Below are 21176 nucleotides of genomic sequence, written 5' to 3'. Positions count from 1 at the left end.
CAATTGAATGAAGTCAGTTGTTCTATGGTTTCTAGAGACTCACTGCTCCCTACTGTGGGGAAGAAAAAAAAATACCTGCTACTCCCAAGTATACCTTTTCTGTTTCACTTGTCTCTAGGTGCTTTCTTAGTGTATTGCATTTACCTACATTTGTTGTCTACCTCAAAAAAATAAAAATAAAACAACCCTCCCTCAATATACTTTGTATATGATTAAATCACCATTTCCCAAAAGTGAGATTATGGATTATTTATATTAATCATCCAAATTAGCCAAGAGGTTTAAGAGGCAGAAAACTTTAAATATTTATTAAAATAACAACATTGATGTTGGTTAAAAAACTAATTATATATGTGTGTGTATTCACTAACTTTAAAGGAAAATATAATTTAGACTCATAATCAAAATAAATATAATTCTTTATGTTCAAGTCAAGGTTATCTTGATTTTCTCCTGTAATCGCTAATGAGTTTAAGTCTCATTTTCCTTGTTTATTTTAGGAATCTATTCTGCCAGCTGCTACCTTGCTTGAATTCTGCTAGGCTAACTCCTTTCCAGACAAAGGGTATTTCCCCACATTTTATGGACATATAAAGGAACATTTTGCAAACCAGTTTATCCCCACGAAGAGCTGAGTTTAGCTGTGCCACTAAGCTGTGTATGTTAGGCTGGCTGGGCGGAGAAGCGGAAGCGCCCCGACGGGAACAGGGGAAATGCTCAGCCTCAGTCATGGGGGCAGACTCCCCAGGCTGTATTTTGTACTCCACTCTTCTGAAAAATTTCTTTAAACAAATGAATTTGCAGTGATGATTTCTTATGGTCTTCATATACTAATTTTTAACTTTCTGAATTTTTAAATTTTTAAGTTTCTGAATTCAGCATGTACATAACAAACAAACAAGGGGCTATTACATGAGGCAGTTCATCGGAGTGGGTAGTAGCACGTGCCCTGGAGCAGCACACCCAGGAACAAGCCCAGCTCTGCCTCTTAAAGCCACAGAGCCTCAGGAAATGACCCTAGCGTCTGTCACTCATCTGCAAGCTAGGGTGATAACCACGGAGCCCACTTCACAGGGGCATTCAAAGGGTTAGAAAAGAGAATGCACATAGAACTCTTGGCAGGGTGCTTCACACAACGTGATGCTTAACAGCATTAGCTTCTGCAAACAGGGCTGGGAGCAAATTATGAGAGGGCAAGTAAAGGGGGACGCAAGTTCACACGTTTGGCTGCTGGAGCAGGGACAGGGAAGGACAGCTAGCAGTAAGGCCCTTTTATTACACGAAATCAAGAATCATTTCAGGGAGGTGATGGGATTTCAGAATCTCCCATGTTGGTGTGCAAAGAATGTTCCAGGCACTCTTTTCAGCCTAGCATAAGCAAGCATTAGAGACAGAAAATGAATGATTGGAGAGATCCAGCACTGAACAAGTTTCCCTAAGAGAACATGAGCAAAAACTGTGGGAGGGCATAGATTTTGAAATACAATATAAAGAATCAGAACTAATATGTAGTTCAGTGAATAACCACTATATATACCCAGCGAAAGAGGGCCCTGTGCATTAGGACTTGTCTAGTAGCAACAGTTCTCAGCTAGGTAATTATATACATATATACACCTTTAGGGCACTGACAAAGCTGTAATATAGGTACTCAAACTTTGTTTCCAGTGATGTAGTGCGACTTGAGAAACCTGAGTTGGAAGAACAAAGAATTAAACTCATTGTGAGGATCAACACTGATAAAAACCAGCTGAAAGCTATCGAAGAGAAAATCTTGAGAATGCTGTTTACATCTGAAGGAAATATTCTGGACAATGAAGATCTTATTGAAACACTTCAGGATTCAAAGGCAAGTGAAATGTTTTTAGTATTTATAAAAAGTGCGTGACTTCAAAAGTTATAACGACAGTCTTTGAGAGTTCTGCGAAGTCTTTTAAAGCAAGAATGGCAGCCACACCTGGGCTGCCAGGGGCACAAGTACAAGTGTGCTTGGCTGGCACCAAAGGAAACATGTAATGTAAAGAACTGGAATAAGATATAAGTTGAAAGGAACAACATAATTACATATTCATATCAATGTCACCCCCTCCAGGAAGCCTCCCTGATATTCCCAGCTGGAATGAATCTCTTCCTCCCTGGAACACTCACAGCACCTTATCTGAACCTCTATGACACCACTTGTCACTGTTTACCTTATGTCATTGTACCTAATTACACATCTTAACTCTTCTGTTAGGTTGTTAATTTCTATGTATTGGAATCCGTGAAAAGTTCGTCATCATATTCTTTCTCCAAGGACTAAGCATAGTGCCCATAAATGGTGCTCAGTAAAAACGTATTGATAGTGAGATGAAGTCTTACATGAAATGTATATCCTACACTAAATTATTTCTAAAATTCAAATCCTAATTTTAAGTGTACTGGTAATACAACTTATAAAATGATTTTTATCTATTCATGAGAAACATAAAATAATTTCTTAAAAGTCCCTTGATGGGGAGTACAAACACCCCTGGTCTTTGCCTTTTATTGATGTCAGAAATGGTTTACGCTCTATATTCTCTAGTCTCATGAGATTTCAGTAATAATAACAAAGTAACTTTGGGTCTCCCAATACCTACCTCTCTTTGCTTGTTTGTTCACAGCTCTTTATCCTCTTCTCATTCATTCTTCCTTGGGTTTTTCATTTCTGGTAGTTGGCTGTTAACCCAGTTATTTTTTCATCAAAGTTTTACATGAAAATTATTTAAAGAATAAAACATTTCTACGAAGTTTGTTATGAAAAAATAGCATTCCCTGCCTTCTCTGCACCCACCACTACCACCCACCCGTGACTCTCTTCACAGAGACAGCGACTTTCATCTCCTTTTTGTTCTGGTTACTTGGTTTTTTGAATCTTTTCTCTAAATAATAGACTCATATTGCTACTTCTTCAGTTTTTCCTTTTATTTTTTTGATAAGTAAAAAACAGCTTTATTGTTATTATACTGCCTAGCACGTTTATTTTTTATTTATATTTGATTGTTTATGCTATTACAGTTGCCCCAATTTTTCACCCTCTACCTCCTCCATCCAGGCCCGGCCTGCTCCCCCACCCACACACACACTCCATCAGGCAATCCCCGCACCATTGTCCATGTCCATGGGTCATGCATATGTTTTTTGGCTACTCTCTTCCATAGGCTGTACGTTACATCCCCATGACTATTCTGTAGCTACCAATTTGTACTTCTTAATACCTTCACCTTTTTCACCCGTCCCCCTCCTCCCATATGGCAGCCATCAAAACATTCTCTGTATCTATGATTCTGTTTCTGTTGTTTGTTTATTCATTTTGTTTTTTAGATTCAATTGTTGATATATATATTTATTGCCATTTTATTATTCATATTTTTGATCTTCCTCTTCTGAAAGAAGACCCTTTAACATTTCATATAATACTGATTTGGTGATGATGAACTCCTTGAGCTTTTTCTTGTCTGGGAAACCCTCTTTCTGCCCTTCTATTCTAAATGATAGCTTTGCTGGATACAGTAATCTTGGATGTAGGCCCTTGCCTTTCATGACTTGGAATACTTCTTGCCAGCCCCTTCTTGCCTGTATGGTCTCTTTGGAGAAATCAGCTGACAGTCTTATGGGAACTCCTTTGTAGGTAACTGTCTCCTTTTCTCTTGCTGCTTCCAAGATTCTCTCCTTCTGTTTCATCTTGGGGAATGTAACTATGATGTGCCTTAGTGGGTTCCTCCTTGGGTCCAGCTTCTTTGGGCTTCCTGGACTTCCTGAAAGCCTATTTCCTTTGCCAGATTGGGGAAGTTCTCCTTCACTATTTGTTCAAGTAAGTTTTCAATTTCTTGCTCTTCCTTTGTCTCCTTCTGGCACCCCTATGATTTGGATGTTGGAATGTTTATAAAGATGTCCTGGAGGTTCCTAAGCATCTCCTCATTTTTCTGAATTCTTGTTTCTTCATTCTGTCTGGTTGGATGTTTATGTCTTCCTTCTGGTCCAAACCGTTGATTTGAGTCCTGGTTTCCTTCCCGTCACTGTTGGTTTCCTGTAGATTTTTCTTTATTTCACATAATGCAATCTTCATTGCTTCCTGGGTCTTTTTTATGCTGTTGAAGTATCCAGTGAGTTCCTGGCGCATCCTGATAACCAGTGTTTTGAACTGTGCATCTGATAGATTGGCTATCTATTTGTCGCTTACTTGTATTTTTTCTGGAGCTTTGAACCATTCTTTCATTTCGGCCATTTGATAGAGCCTTAGGTGTTCACCAGGGCAGGGCAACCCACATCACTGCCTTGTGATGCTGTATGTTGGAGAGGGGTCCAAGAGGGAACAGTGCTGCTTGCTCCTCTCTCTGCCAGTATTCAGTCACTTTCCCAGCTACCCACAATCAAACTGGTCCTTTCTGGTGCTGATTCCTGGATGGGTGGGCTTGTGTACGATCTAGGACCCTGTGGGTCTCTCCAGCAGACTCTCCCGTGAGGCTGGGAGTTTCTCCCACTGCCACCTCAATCCCCACAGGTGTTTTCAGTCAGAGGTTTTTGAGGCTTCATTTCCCCACACTGGAACCCTGGGTTGTGCCATCTGTCTTGCTCCCCAGTTGTTCCTCCCAGTTTATCTGCACTCAAATGTAGGCCTGCCCTGTCTGCAAGCAACTGCCTGGTCTGGTCCTCCAGCTGCTGCCTTGCCTTGAGTCCTCTCCTCCCCGGCTGCCCATCTCCACCCCTCCTATCGGTCTGGATGAATGTTTCTTCTTTAACTCCTTCATTATTGGACTTCCATACAGTTCAATTTTCTCAGTTCTGTTGTTTTTTGTTTTTAAATTTGCTGTTGTCCTTCTTTTGGTTGTGTGAGGAGGCACAGTGTGTCGACCTACACCTCCATCTTGGCTGGCAGTCCCATCATTTTTTTTAAACAGACCCTTAAGAATTTGTTTTCCTATGTTTATTCAGATCACGTCTGGTGCCATTAAAAGCAGGCTAAAGGAAGCAGAGTCCACTGAAATTATGATAAACATTGCTCGTGAGAAGTATCGTCCAATAGCCACTCGAGGCTCTGTTATGTACTTCGTCATCGCAAGCCTCTCGGAAATAGATCCTATGTATCAGTATTCATTAAAATATTTTAAACAGGTAAGTGTGGTGGTGGTGTTGTTAGTGAAATTTATCTTTTTGGTTTTCCTTTGAGTTTCTTTTTGCCTCAGATAATCATGAGTCTGCTTATGGGGTTAACTCCTCCAGGAGTTTGGGTTCAGCTGTCTGGTTCAAAAGAAGCACAACCTACCACGTAAAGATGGGGGTGCCCAGAATGCTCAGAACGCTGCAAGGAGGAAGAAAGGAAGATTTCCTCTTGGCTTCCTTGACTAACTCATTTGCTTGTTTTCCTTCTTGACTGTCTTCCCTTTTTCTTTTCTTTTAAGAGCCACAGCTCCGTGCTGTTACTTTCTCTACAGTAATCCAGCTTCCTTTCCACTGTTAGCGTTTATCGTGTCCTATCTCAAGTCTGACAGCACTGATGCTTAAGTAAATGAATTGGTCTACGGTTTTTTTTCCAGAACTTTTTATACATCTGGCTATCTTCCCACCCCTGGCTTTTATTAAGAGGAGGTTTCCATTGTTCCTTTCCCACTTTTATCATATTACTGTAAGACTTTGTTGTTTTATGATGATCTCCCCACTTGATCTCATACTCACAGTTAAGTTTCATCGGAGGTGTCGTGAATAAGGTATTTCCAGCTGTCGTCTTCTCTGTGGCAGCACTCCATGTCTCCCAAGAGCAAATTCAGTGTCACAAATCTTCGGCAAGCAATGTCAGTTCACCTGAAGATTTCCAGGGAAGAAAGAGACTTTGCATCACTCATCACAGCAAACCTTAGCAGGCACCCCCAGTGGGCCCTCTGTTTACCTCCAGGATGTCTCTCAGCTACCCGTGACCTCTCCGTCTCAGCCCACCCACATCCAGCCTCGCTGGCTCAGTGTTCCCATCTTCCAGCTCCTGCTCCCCTCTTGTCTATATCATTGTCTTTTCTATGCAGAACGGTTTAGCTTTGTTTTGCTTCTCTAATCATCTGTGCTCATACCCACAGCACAACTCAACAGACAAAAGCCTCTCCACATGTGCCATTCACAGTAGAAAACAGTGGAGAATTATAGGTATACTGTGTTTCCCTGCAGCACACCTTTGCTTCCTGCTATAGGTCCTGATACCTTTAGCCAGTGCTGGCTCTCATACTGGAAGCCAGGCCAGTCTGTACATAGTTTTCAAAACACTGTTCCACATACCTGGGATCCTAAATGGATTTTTACCGGTATTATTCATCAAAAAGCTCACACTCCAAAGCCATGTTCAACCTGTGACTGTTCTGGCCTTTGAGCCACACTTCCCATTACCCCCTGCAGCAGCCAAATTGATCATTTACATTCCCCAGACTCACTGGGAGCTTTATGTTTGTGGCCCTCCCTCCGTGCACAATACCCTCCCTCCCAGCTTAAATGCCACCATCTCTAGCAAACTCTGTTTCTGGGGCTGCAGTCACCTGGAGGCTCGAATAAGTTGGACATCCACACTGGCTGACTCACATGGCTGGGCTGTCGACAGTGGCCTACATTGGGCTCTCCGTGTGGCTCGGGCTTCTCACAACAGGGCAACTGGGTTCCCAGGGGGCGCCTCCCCAAAGTAAACATTCCAAGAAACCAAGGTGCAAGCTTCAAGGTCTCCTCAGACCTAGCCTTGGAGGTGATGCGTCATCACTTCTGCTGCGTCATCACTTCTGCTGCAATCTCTTGGTCAGCTGAGGCAAGGCAGGCCCGACTCAGGAGGAAGGGATTTAGCCTCCACTCCTCAGTGGAAGGGTAGCAGACAGTTTGTGTCGGCCTTGTATCCAACACATTTGCTAGGCCTCCTGTGGGTAGGAAACAAGAGGCCTGCAGGAAAAACCAAGCTTGGTCCAGGGTCATAAAAACCGAATGTTTCAACAGCTTTTCTATGGAGGGTTAAAAACGGACTCTTTATTCTTGAAACACTAATGAAGTATTACGTGGTTCTAGGCATCATGAGGGAAGACAGGGGTGGGTGAGGCTTCAATCCCGCTTCTGGGGATCAGACTCCAACAGGAGAGAGAAGCCCACCACCCAGAGCAACGTTGTGTAAGTGCCCTACTCCGTCTCACTTTGTGCTGTGGATCTTTTGAGACTGAAGCCGCATACCCCTCGAGTCCCTCGTGAGACCCTCCCAGCCTCTACTGTAAGGACCCCTTTCCCCATGACTTCCAGACAAGCCCCCGAGCTCAGGCTCTGCTCAAGCCTCCTGACGTAGCTTGGAAATTTTTAGATCTTCCTCACATGCTACTTGTAGGTTGCAGGAAATGGCCTCTCATGCCTCAGCCCTGATGCCACCGTCTCTGCTGCCTTCCCGGTGTCCTCGATATATGAGCAGGGCAGGAGGCCTGCTCTCGAGTTTCCAGAGAGGAAACAGGGAGGAAGGAAGTCTCCTCTAAAACTGGTCGTTCTTAAATTTCAAAGAAAATTCTGGCACATTCTTCTCACACCCTAAAAATTATTTTGGGGGAAGGGCCAAGAAGAGTGTATGACCTTACCTTGCTTGCCCTTACATCTCTCACCCCAAAGTGATTATCACATCTGAGCGGAGGATAGGAAAACACTGGTTCTGCCAGCTCGCCGCCATTTTCAGCGTTCTGTCCCTCATCAAGATGATGCCCAATGGATGTTGTCAGGAGTCTGGCACTGGCCCGTTTCTGAAATATGGGGAGAGACAGGGAAATGCAGAAAATAAGTATCACATATCAATTTGGGGCAAATTCTGGACTTTTTCATAGTAGAGTATCCATTTCCTGTGCTATTTGTTCACTGAATATGAGAGGAGGGAGGGAGGTGAGGAGCAGAGATTTTTTTTTTCTTCTACAGAAATTGAATGAAAGCGAGACGTTGACAGAGCTTTCCTTCCCACAGTTATTCAACACGACCATTGAAACTTCTGTGAGGACGGACGATCTGAAGCAGCGCATGGAAATACTATTGGAACAAACCCTCCTAACTGCCTATGTCAATGTTGCAAGAGGTCTTTTTGAACAGCACAAACTCATCTACAGTTTTATGCTCTGTGTTGAGATCATGCGTCAGCAAGGAGTCTTAACTGATGCTGAATGGAATTTCTTTCTCCGAGGTTCTGCGGGATTAGAAAAGGTACCTGTTTCAAGTTTAGATTGTAAATGTTATTCTGGACAGAGCCCACAAGCACCTCCCACCATGATACATTTGGCTGCGTGGCCCAGTGTGGGGGCACTGGGGGTCAGCGGGCCCAGGCTATAGCTTAGCTCTGACTCTGGGTGCTGTGTAATGTGGTGACATTTGTCCTCCTCCCACACCAATGGGATGCATAAAGAGATGTATGAAAAAGGATGTTGGGAGTAGCCAGTGAGCTAGAAGAATGTGAACATGTTTTTAAAAGTTGACCATCTTACAAATATGAGGAGTTAAATGTAATAAAAGTTATAATTCACAGATTTGGCAACACTGTTTGTGAAATCATGACCCTCTACTTCCTGGATACGTCTTTCATTATAAAGTATGGGAGTAATACAACTTGACTGCCACCTTCTATAATACTGGAATACGAGTTCTGCTACAGTTTCCTTCATGTTCATCCTTTTATCTAACTTGCTCCAGCCCCATAAACCTGGTGGCGCTTGAATTAAGCCATTGTCTCCCCAACTACTGTCTGCAATCCCCACCTAGCCCCATTCTAAACTCTTGGCTCCATCCTGCCAATACTGAGCCCTATCCTTGGCCCTAAGGACACGACACCTGCACCTGTTTGCCAGTATTCGAACCTCAGTGTATCACTGGCAGGTTGGACTTTATGCTTTTGCTTGACTCCTAGTACCCTATGCTCTCCAGTCAAGCCCAGGCAAGACCTTCCCACCAGATGCTTCTGCCTCCCCAACCGCCACCCACCCTGCATGCATACATATCCTATTAATCCTTGCTTAATGCTGTCTTATCTTCATGATCACAGTGAATATGTACAAAGGGCTTGCTATGGAGGTACACCAACTCATTTATTCCTCTCATTACTCTTCTTATGTGAGTTCCTAATTTTATCACTAGTCTGCTGATAAGGTAATTAGACACAGAGAAATTAGAGAACTTATCATGATCACATACATGTACTTAATAGTTTGGAGCCAGGATTTGAACCCTCACAGTCTGTACGCTTGTCCTCTTATCCACCTCACTCTGCTGCTGATTGTTAGTTGGTGTCTCAGCCAGGCCCTTCTTTCCTCACAGAACTCTTGTTAACAGCCTGCCAAGGCTTAGAGAGCTTAAAAAACTTTCCAAGTCATAGAACCAATGCATGACAGACTCTGACTCAAACCTGTCTCTAAATTTCCAATGCCCAAGTCCATCTATTTTTTAGGAATGTGTTTGGGGGATATCTTTTATCTTGTTACTTTACTTATTTAGTTACTAGTATCTTAATGCTAGCATTTTCCATTTTTTTCATAAGTACTCCATATCAATAGATCAACAAACCAATAGAATAAAAAAAGAAAACCACATGATCACCTTAGTAGACACAGAAAGCATTTGACAAAACCCAACATCCTTTCATCATACAAACACTCAATGAATAGAAATAGAAGAGAATCTCCTCCGCTAGATAAAGGGCATGTACAAAAACCCGCAGCTAACATCATACTCAAAGGTAAAAGCCTGGATTCCTTCCTTCTATAATCAAAAATAAGACAGGATGCCTGCTCTAACCTTTTTTTTTTCTTTTTTTTAAATATATTTATTGATTATGCTATTACAGTTGTCCCATTCCCCCCCCTCACTCCACTCCATCCTGCCCACCCCCTCCCTCCCACATTCCCCCACTATAGTTCATGTCCATGGGTCACACTTATAAGTTCTTTGGCTTCTACATTTCCTACACTATTCTTACCCTCCCCCTGTCTATTTTCCACCTATCATCTATGCTACTTATTCTCTGTACCTTTCTCCCCTCTCCCCCCCTCCCACTCCCCTATGGATAAACCTTCATGTGATCTCCATCTCTATGGTTCTGTTCCTGTTCTAGTTGTTTGCCTAGTTTGCTCTTGTTTTTGTTTTAGGTGTGGTCGTTAATAACTGTGAGTTTGCTGTCATTTTTACTGTTCCTATTTTTGATCTTCTTTTTCTTAGGTAACTCCCTTTAACATTTCATATAATAAGGGCTTGGTGATGATGAACTTCTTTAACTTGACCTTATCTGAGAAGCACTTTATCTTCCTTTCCATTCTAAATGATAGCTTTGCTGGATACAGTAATCTTGGATGTAGGCCCTTGCCTTTCATGACTTGGAATACTTCTGCCAGACCCTTCTTGCGTGTAAGGTCTCTTTGGAGAAATCAGCTGACAGTCTTATGGGAAGTCCTTTGTAGGTAACTGTCTCCTTTTCTCTTGCTGCTTCTAAGATTCTCACCTTCTGTTTCATCTTGGCTAATGTAATTATGATGTGCCTTGGTGTGTTCCTCCTTGGGTCCAGCTTCTTTGGGACTCTCTGAGCTTCCTGGACTTCCTGGAAGTCTATTTCCTTTGCCAGACTGGGGAAGTTCTCCTTCATTATTTGTTCAAATAAGTTTTCAATTTTTTGTTCTTCCTCTTCTCCTTCTGGCACCCCTATAATTCGGATGTTGGAACGTTTCAAGGTGTCCTGGAGGTTCCTAAGCCTCTCCTCATTTTTCCGAATTCTTGTTTCTTCATTCTGTTCTGGTTGGATGTTTCTTTCTTCCTTCTGGTCCACACTGTTGATTTGAGTCTCAGTTTCCTTTGCATCACTATTGGTTCCCTGTACATTTTCCTTTGTTTCTCTTAGCATAGGCTTCATTTTTTCATCTGGTTTTCAAACAGATTCAACCAATTCTGTGAGCATCTTGATAACCAGTGTTTTGAACTGTGCATCCGATAGGTTGGCTATCTCTTCCTCGCTTAGTTGTATTTTTTCTGGAGCTTTGAAGTGTTCTGTCATTTGGGCCTTTTTTTTTTTTTTTTGTCTTGGCGCGTATGTTACTTTAAGGGGCAGAGCCTTAGGTGTTCCCCGGGGCGGGGTTGCGCTGGTCACTACGCTGTGACACTGTACGTGGGGGAGGGGCCAAGAGGGAGCAATGGCGCCCGCTCCACTCTCCACCGAACTCCAATCCGCCACTCGGCTACCCACAATCAAACTGGGCCCCTCTGGTGCTGACTCCCGAGTGGGTGGGCTTGTGCACGCTCTAGGCCCCTGTGAGTCTCTCCAGCGACCTCTCCTGTGAGGCTGGGAGTCTCTCCTGCTGCCACCCCAACCCCCACGGGCATTTTCAATCAGAGGTTTGAGGCTTTAATTCCCTGCACTGGAGCCCTGGGTTGTGCAGTCTGCCTCGCTCCCCGCCGTTTGTCCAGTCTATTTGTGCACGAATGTGGGGCCGCAGGGTGCCACCCGCCGCTCTGCCTGCCCCGTTCTCTGCCACTCTGAGTCCGGCCCTCTCTGTTTTATCTGCATGAATGTGGGGCCACAGGGTCTGCTAGTGGTCGGACTGCCTGCCCCATTTGTCCCACACTCCGCCAGTCTCGGTCCCGCCACGGCAACACGAGTCCTCTCCACCCTGGCTGCCCGTCTCCGCCTCTCCTACTGGTCTGGATGAATGTTTATTTTTTATTTCCTTGGTGTCAGACTTTCTTGCTGTTGGATTTTCTGTCAGTTCTGGTTGTGCGAGGAGGCGCAGTGTGTCTACCTACGCCGCCATCTTGGTTCTCCACCTTTTCTTTTCGACATTGTTCTGGAGGTTCTTCTCAGGTCAATTAGGCAAGAAAATGAAAAGGCATCCAACTTGGGGAAGAAATAAAACTATCTCTTTGCAGATGACATAATTTTATGTGTGGAAAACACTAAAGAACCTACTTAAAAACTATTAGAATTAATTAAAAAATCAGCAAAATTGCAGGTACAAAATCAATATACAAAATTAATTTGTATTTCTTCTATACACCTGCAATGAACAAGATGAAAATGAAATTAAGAAAACAGTTCCACTTAACAATGGCATCAGCGAGAATTAAAATACTTAGAAATAAATTTAACAAAGGAAGTTCTAACTTATTCAAGGGGAGACCCCCCAAAACACAGAATGATCTTCTGGAGGATTGGGCCCTACTAGTGCAGGTTTCACCCACTAGGTGGATGTTATAGGAACCCATCTGTATCAGTGTACCACTTGGCATTGTTGTGAGAGACTGCGTTAGGCTAAAGGGGATTCTTTTTGAAGACTCCTTCACAGCATTTTCCCATTTCACAGTGAGTGATTTACGAGCACACCTGCCCACACCACGCTGCATGTTCAGCAGTTTTTGACTAAAAATGGCATGACACCCATGTTCTACCCTCCCTATTCACCCAATCTTGCCCCGAGCAACTTTTTTTTTGTTTCCCAGATGGAAAAAAGCCCTCAAAGGGAACCATTTTGCTGATGTGGAAGAGGTGAAACAAAAATCAGCACAAGCACTAAAAGGCATCAAAATCAATGAGTTCAAAAACTATTTCAGCAGTGGAAAAAAAGTCTTGATAGGTGTATTGCATCAAATGGAGAGTACTTTGAAGGTGACAGAAGTTTAAACATGTAAAAATAAATACACAATTTTTTATGAATAAATTCTGTTTTGGGGAGTCCCCCTCATACTCTGAACATGTTGAAAGACATAAGAGGACCTAAATAAATGGAGAAACACTCCACATTCATGGATTGGATACTTAATATTGTTAGGATGACAATACCCCCCAAATTGATCTACAAATTCAGCACAATCCCTATCAGAACCCCAGCTGACTTCTTTGTAGACATTGACAAGCTTATTCTAAAATTCATATGGAATTGCATAGATCTAGATCCCAAAGCTTACTTCAAAGCAGTATATCTAGCATAAAGACACATATACAGATAAATGGAATCAAATTTGAGGAACTAGAAATAAAAGCATATGACTGTGGTCAACTGATTTTTTTAAAAGGGTGCCAAGATAATTTATTGAAAAAAGAAGTTGTCTTAACAAATAGTGCTAAGATGACTGGAGAGCCACATGCAGGAGTGAAATTAGTTCCTTACATCACACCATATTTAACTTAAAATGGACCAAAAGTCTAAATATAAGACCCAAACTCTTAATAGAAAACACTGGAGTAAATTTTCATGACCACAGATTTTATAATGGATCTGTAGATGTGATACCAAAAGCATGAGCAACTACAGATAAAATAAATTGGACTTCAAAAATAAACATGTTTTTTCCCTGGCCAGGTAGCTTATTTGGTTGGGGCATCACTTCATACACCAAAAATGTTGAAGGCTCGATCCCCAGTCAGTGCACACACCTGGGTGATGGGTTCAATACCCAGTCCAGGTTCATACAGGAAGCAACTGATCAATGTTTCTCTCTCACATCGACATTTCTCTCTCACTCTCTTTCTCTCTCTCCCCTCCCCTTCCTCTCCCTCTAAAATCAATAAACATGTCCTCAGGAGAGAATTAAAAATAACAACAATTTTACAAAATGAACATGTTCTTGCTTCAAATGACACTATCAAGAAAATTAAAAAATAACCTACAGAATGAGAGAAAGTATTTGCAAATCATATCTGATAAATGATTTGGATTGAGAATATATAAAGAACTCTTACAATTCCATAATAAAAAGATAGATGACCCAATTTTAAAATAGACAAAGGACCTGAGGAGGTATTTCTCCAAGGAAGATATGCCTAAGCACATGTAAAGATGCTTAACATTATTGTTCTTCAGGGAAATGTAAATGAAAACCACAAGGAGATACCACTTCACACCCACTACAAAGGCTATTAGAAACTTATAAACTGCTTGTGAGAGCAAAAACAGTGCAGCTTCTTTGGAAAACAATATAGCAGCTCCTCAAGCAATTATACTTGGAAGTATCATATGATTTGGCAATTCCACTCCTAGGTACATACCAAAGAGAAGTGAAAACATATGTCCACACAAAAACTTGTATATGAATATTCATAGCAACATTATTCATAATAGCCAAAAGATAGAAATAACCCAAATGTCCATCAGCTGTTGAGTGTGCTATATCCATACAATGGAATATTATTTAATTATAAAGAAGAATGTGGACTTCCTGCCAAGATGGAGGCATAGGTAGATAAGCTTTGCTTCCTCACACAACCAAAAGAAGGACAACAACCAATTTAAAAACAAATAACAACCTAAACTGCCAGAAAATCAAACTGTCTGGAAGTCCAACAACCGAGGAGTTAAAGAAGAAGCATTCATCCGGACTGGTAGGACGGGCGGAGATGGGCAGCAGGGACAGAGAGGATTCTCAGCAAGGCAGAGGCTGGCAGACCAGGTGGTCTGATATTCGTGTGCAGATAAGCCAGGAGAAAGAACTGGGGAGTGAGACAGACCATGCAACCCAGGGTTCCAGTGAGGGGAAGTGAAACCTCAAAACCTCTGGCTGTCAAAACCTGTGGGGGGCCCTAGCTGGTATAGCTCAGTGGGTTGAGCAAGGACCTGCAAAACAAAGGGTGGCCAGTTTGATTGTCAGTCAGGGCACATACCTGGTTGTGAGCCAGGTCCCCAATAGGTGGCACATGAGAGGAAACCACACATTAATGTTTCCCTTTCTTTCTTCTTCCCTTTCCCCTCTCTAAATAGATAGATGATAGATAGATAGATAGATAGATAGATAAGTAAATAAATAAATAAATACCTGTACGGGTTGCAGCAGCAAGAGAAACTCACAGTCTCATGGGAGAGTCTGTTGGAGGGACCCACAGGGTCCTGGAATGTATACAAATCCACCCACCTGGGAATCAGCACCAGAAGAACCCAATTCGCTTGTGGGTAGTGGGGGAAGTGTCGGAAAGCAGCATTGTTCCCTCTCTGACCCTTCCCCTACACACAGTGCCACAATGCAGGATAGTGGATTGTCCTGCCCTGGAGAATACCTAGGGCTCTGCCCCTTACAACATAACAGGTGTGCCTAGCCAGAGAAACATGGCCCAAATGAGATAACAGATCCAAACTCCAGAAAAACAACTAAGTGACAACAAGATAGCCAACCTATCAGATGCAGAGTTCAAAACATTACTAATGAGGATGCTCACAGAAATGACTGAGTATGGTCACAAAATACTCAAGAGGAAGAAGTGAAGGCTATGCAAAGTGAAATAAAGGAAAATATACAGGGAATCAACAGTGAAGGGAAGGAAACTGGGACTCAATCAACAGTTTAGAACAAAAGGAAGAAATAAACACTCAAGTGGAACAGAATGAAGAAACAAGAATTCAGAAAAACGAGGAGAGGCTTAGAAACCTCCAGAATATCTTTAAACATTCCAACATCCAAATCATAGGGGTGCCAGAAGAAGAAGAGCAAGAATATGAAAACTTATTTGAAAACATAGTGAAGGAGAACTTTCCAATCTGGTGAAGGAAATAGACATGCAAGTCCAGGAAGCTCAGAGAGTCCCAAAGAAATTGGACCCAAAGAGGAACACCCCAAGGCACATCATAATTACATAAGCCAAGATTAAAGATAAGGAGAGAATCTTAAAAGCAGCAAGAGAAAAGGACACAGTTATCTACAAAGGAGTTCCCATAAGACTATCAGCTGATTTCTCAAAAGAAACCCCACAGGCAAGAAGGGGCTAGGAAGAGGTATTCAAAGTCATGAAAGGCAAGGACCTACATCCAAGATTACTCTATCCAGCAAACCTATCATTGAAAATGGAAGGGCAGATAAAGTGCTTCCCAGATAAGGTCAACTTAAAGGAGTTCATCATTACCAAGCCCTTATTATATGAAATGTTAAAAGGAGTTATCATCTAAGAAAAAGAAGGTCAAAAATATGAACAGTAAAATGACAACAAACTCACAACTATCAACAACTGAACTTAAAAACAAAAACAAAAACAAACTAAGCAAATGACTAGAATAGGAACAGAATCACAGAAATGGAGATCACATTGAGGGTTTTCAGCAGAGAGAGGGAGGAGAGAAACTGGGGGATAACATACAGGGAATAAGAAGCATAATTGGTAGGTACAAAATAGACAGAGGTTAAAAATCGTATAGAAAATAGAGAACCAAAGAACTTATATATACAACCTATGAATATGAACTGGGGGTGCAATGCTGGAGATGGGGGGGTACAGAGTGGAGGGGGATAAGGGCAGAAAAAATGGGATAACTTTAGTAGCATAATCAATAAAATATACCTTAAAAAGAAGAAGAATGAAGTCCTAATATATTCCACACCCTTAAAAATTGAATGAACCTTGAAAACATTAAGCTCAGTAAAAGAAGTCAGTCACAAAATATTATGTTATGAATTTGATTTCATATTTGATTACATATTATTATATTTGATTTATATGAAGTGTCCAGAATACACAAATCTACAGAGACAGAGCAGTTTAGCCATTGTTTAGGGCTGGGTGGGCATGGACAAATAGGAGGGTAATAGCTAAAGGGTACATGGGGTGTTGAAGAGATAAAACATTTTAAAATTGACTGTGGTGATGATCGTACACATCTGTGAATTCACTAAAATACATTAGATTGTATGCTTTAAATGGGTCAATGGAAGTGATGTGTGAATTCTATCTCATTAAAACTGTTTTAAAATGTATGTTATCTCAGGCAAATATGCATCAAATTTTTGAAGAATGAGTTTCAGTCTACAATCACAGCCGTTTCTGTCTCTTTTGAAACTGTTTACTCACATGAAAGTGCTTCATGGATGACTACCAGACAGCTTAATACTTTCCCCCAAAATTTCTAGGAACACAGGAAATGCTTAGACACACACTCAACCCTAGGAGAATAAGATTGCCACTTGTCTTGCTATCAATAGTGGTCTTCTACTCAGCTTCCCCCCTTTCCCATGTCCTAGAGGTGAGAACATCTGGAAATCTGATTTGGAGACTAAATCCAGGGGGGAAAAAAACATTAACTATAAGAAAACTTGGGGGTGGAGAGAGACTTGTGTGGTGCGTTGAAGCACAGGCTGCCTCATGGACATGGGCAACTGGGTAGTGATTGCTGAGGGGGAAGGGGATATGAGGAGACAAAATGGTAATGGGAAAAAATATAATAAAGAGTATATATATTTTTAAAAAGGAGTAGAACAAGCTGGAAGTAGACTTAACAGATTTAATGTTAACCCTTCACCGGACCGACTGCCTTCTGCGATGTCCACCAGAAAGCTGTCATCAGCTGCACTTCTTCGCACAGGTCTGCAGATAGAATCGATTCCATGCCATTTCAATTTCACCATATCGTATTACTTGTCCTAGGTAAATGGTTATTTTTAGCATGCTATTAGAGCTTGATTTTTCACTTAGACTAGGCAAAAACTTATTTTGTGGTTGTCTTTGTGAATCATTATTTGCTTTCTTTCTTATAATAGGAACGCCCACCTAAGCCTGAAGCTCCCTGGCTGCTTACCCCCATGTGGTTTACATGCTGTGACTTAGAGGAATCACTTCCAGTTTTCGCAGGACTTACGCAACATATATTGTTAAAACCTATTTCTATACGCTTAGGTAATATGGCAAAAGCATCTGCTATAGGGTATTGTAAACCAGCTCCTCAATCCTAACTTGTCTCCTTTAACCTTTGCTACAATATCAGTCATTTTCACTAGGAAATTTCTTCATTGTTAAGAAATTATGAATGACTCGTTTTACTAATTTCTTGAGTTGAATGCTTAGCCTATGAATTTTCAATGTTTCATGTTTACTGCATTACACCCATTTTAAAGATATATACATTTACTGCTAAGTATTGCTTTGGCTGCATCCCATAGTTTTTTTTTGAAACCTTTTTATTGAAGGGTAACATGCATACAGAGAAGTGCACAAAATCAAAATTGTACAACTTGATCAATTGTCAAAAACTGACCACACTGATGAGCCACTACCCAAATCAAGTACAGAACAGCCTCAGCTTCCCAGAGTCCTCTCATACTCCTTCGCAGGACCCTTTCCCTCTCCTCAGAGTAATGACTGCTCTGAACTGTAATATCCTGTATTAATTTTCCCCCACAACTTTTAATATGCAGCCCTTTCAATTCTAAAAGTATACTGTTTAGTTTGAAAGCATTTAGGATATTTTGGAACTATCTTTTTTATTAATAGTTATGTTCTAGAAATTATATTCATACTCTGGATAAAATTGATTCTTTGTAATTTATTTAGACTTCAGTTTATGTAAAGTATTGTGAATGTGTCATTTCTTGGATGCAAGACTCCATATATTCAGTTAACATCCATCACTATGCATACAAAATTTTTGTCTGTGTGTGATGAGAACTTTTAAGATTTACTCTCTTAGCAACTTTTCCAACATACACTACAATATGATTAACTGTAGTCATCGTGCTGTACATTACACCCCCTGGACTTATTTAGTTTTATAACTGGAAGCTTGTACCTTTTGACTCCCTTCACCCAGTCTGCCCCTCTCCTCCTCCTCCACCTCTGGCAACTACCAGTCTGTTCTCTGTATCTATGAGCCTGCAGCCCCCTTCAACCAAAGAGCACTGTGGTGTGCCGGACCTTGTGGTCCCATGCCCTGTAGTCGTCTGTGTCCCATAAGGGAGTCAGAAGTCTTGCAGAGGTGCACACTACTGCAGGGCCATGGTCTTAGGTGTCACTAAAGTCCCGTCAACAACTCTGTGGTCGCTGTTACTAGGCCTGCAGAGGAGAACCCCAGCAGACCACCTGGAGAAAGTAGTTTTATGGCCTAAACTGTATGCCAACTGTTTTGCCTAATGTTTGACCCTGTTTCATCCTGGCTGTGTTGGCTTGCCAAGAGGCTCACAGCGCACTGTGCACCCTCTACCTACAGGAATTTCAACGCTAATTCTTACTGCATGTTATAACCACTGTAAGAGCTAAGTAGGATCCTAACCCTTATGTGAAATGCAAGCCTATTTCTTATAATATCCCAGGGGTAGTGGGGAGCAATGTATTATGCTTATCAGGGCATAAAGCTGTATTATATATGTTGATTTGGTCATATATTATTTACATTGTTCAAATTATATATGCCAGAATTTACCATTTGTTTCATCTGTCTGTCACAGACTGATAATGGTATGTTATTTCCTAACACAATTATTATTTTCTGCTTTTTCCTCTACCTCCAGCGGTGATTGATGTATTCTTATGCTATTTATTATCTGGGACATATAGTTTCATTTTATTCTGTTTGTTATTATGAGGTTTGTATTTTAATCTAACTGACGTGATTTGTCCCATTTAATTATATTTGCCTTGAATTCCAAGTTATGCAATGTTACTCTCATCACTTCAATTTTTTGTTTGCATTTGGTTAGTGTATTTCTCTACATCCTTTTATTTTAGCCTCTGTTATTATTATTTTTTTTAGTTTTGCTTTTTGTAAGTAATTTTCTGTTGAAGTTTTTTTCTCATCCAATTTAAATATTTTGCTCTTTAATTAGGTTGGGTATGAGGAGATTGATATATTTAGATTTGTAGAAAAAACTGATAGTAAATGTATGGATTTTTAAATTACCAACTATATTTATTTAATTTCAAAGTAAAAACAACTGTAATTAAAGCATCTTTTAAAATTATGTTTCCAGGGTCTTTCGAGACTTCCATTAACCCACAAGAATGGGAAGGATATCTCAACACGGAGATAGAAGAGCAATTCGAGATGCAAGAGAATGAGGCCATAAAAATTGACCTTTGGTTTTCAGAATTAAGTTCTTTCCAAAAGCTAATCCTTATTAAATGTTGTAAAGAAGAAAAGGTAAGTTATCTTTTTTAACCTAAGTAACTGTGTTATAACTATTTCTACCAAAGCTCACCAGCTAGTTATGATCCATGAACTGATTAGATTTGTTTAAAGAGTAACAATGGCCAAGCTTGGGAGGAAGACTAAGAAACAGAGACCCTGTATTATTAACAGAACATAATATATTAACAGAAAAAGATGAAGGAAAAGGCTGGAGAGCCATCCCAAAACCCAGCCACCCTAGTGTGCACTGTTGCTCTGTGCCAGAGAGCGGGATCTGTTGGCGGGTGGTACAGGGAACTGATGGGCCTTTCAGATCTTGGCAGCCCTGGGAAGAAGGCTTTTGAAGAGAAAAAAAACATAGTCACCAAGACTAGTTAGAAGACTATTGAAGAGCCTGTCTATGCAAGAAATGATGGCAGCCTGATTAGGATAGAGGTAGTAGATTGAAGAGATGAGACAACTGCTCCAGCTCCCAGTTTCTCTTGGGTGCCAACGGGACAGCTGTATCAACAACTCTAGCAAATGTGAAAGAAGAATCATGTCAGAGGAAGATCTCACTGAGTCTGTAGTGCCTGCCAGCTATCAGAGTGTATAACCATCAGGAGACCAATTAATATGTAGGTAGAAAACTCTAGAGGGAAATATACGTTAGAAATAGAGATTTGGGAATCACCGGCATTGAGTTGGAAAGTAAAACTAAGGGAGTTGTTGAAATTCTAGAGGAATAACAAATAATAGAATAAGAGAAAAGAGGCGGGTAATGGATGAAACCCTGAGAGGCACCGATGTTTAAAGAAAGGATGAGGAGCTCATGAGACACAATAGTCAGGAGGCAAGGGGAATAACAGGAGGAAAAGCGCCATGAAAACCAAGAAGCTATGGAGCTTGCAAACTCCTCTGCAAACCGTGTGCTCCCACCAACCCTTGTGGAAACTCCTGCGAGCCCTGTGGCAACTCTTAAACAAGTTGCTGTTAACTTAAATACTGTCATCCTCTTTGAAGACAACATGAAGCCATTTAGATCAAACATGGGAAATGTCCCTAGGTCCTGCCTTTGCTGGAGCTCAGTTGCCTTCAGAAACCTTGTCATGCCAACTGTGAGATTTCCAGACATGGAAATGCTTTCCAGATCCAACAAGCAAAGACACATCATCAAGTTCCAATGTCTGGAAAACTCCCTCCCACTGAGGTTTGAGCCTCTCTGTATCTGAAGACATCCAACTCCCTGTAATCTGAGCCTAGGTGTTACTTTAGGGCGTTTCCTGTACTCCTCCATACCTTCTCCAGACAGATTTCTATCATCTGTCTTTTTTATAATAGCCATCCTAGTGA

General features: G+C 41.4%; 1 protein-coding gene across 1 annotated transcript in view; it reads left to right on the top strand.

The window, feature by feature from the left end:
• The window catches only part of DNAH6 (dynein axonemal heavy chain 6), a 241862-nt gene that overhangs the window by 170077 nt on the left and 50609 nt on the right, over window positions 1-21176 (top strand). Inside the window, exons 59-63 of the mRNA XM_045193849.3 lie at window positions 1669-1849; window positions 4957-5136; window positions 7972-8205; window positions 17485-17620; window positions 19687-19856. Of these exons, the coding sequence (XP_045049784.2) occupies window positions 1669-1849; window positions 4957-5136; window positions 7972-8205; window positions 17485-17620; window positions 19687-19856 (901 nt within the window). The remainder of the gene's footprint in view (window positions 1-1668; window positions 1850-4956; window positions 5137-7971; window positions 8206-17484; window positions 17621-19686; window positions 19857-21176) is intronic.

This window comes from Desmodus rotundus, chromosome 5, assembly GCF_022682495.2.
Source record: "Desmodus rotundus isolate HL8 chromosome 5, HLdesRot8A.1, whole genome shotgun sequence".
NCBI lineage: Eukaryota > Metazoa > Chordata > Mammalia > Chiroptera > Phyllostomidae > Desmodus > Desmodus rotundus.
The sequence above is the reverse complement of the archived record's forward strand: the minus strand, read 5'-3'. Positions and strand labels throughout refer to the sequence as shown.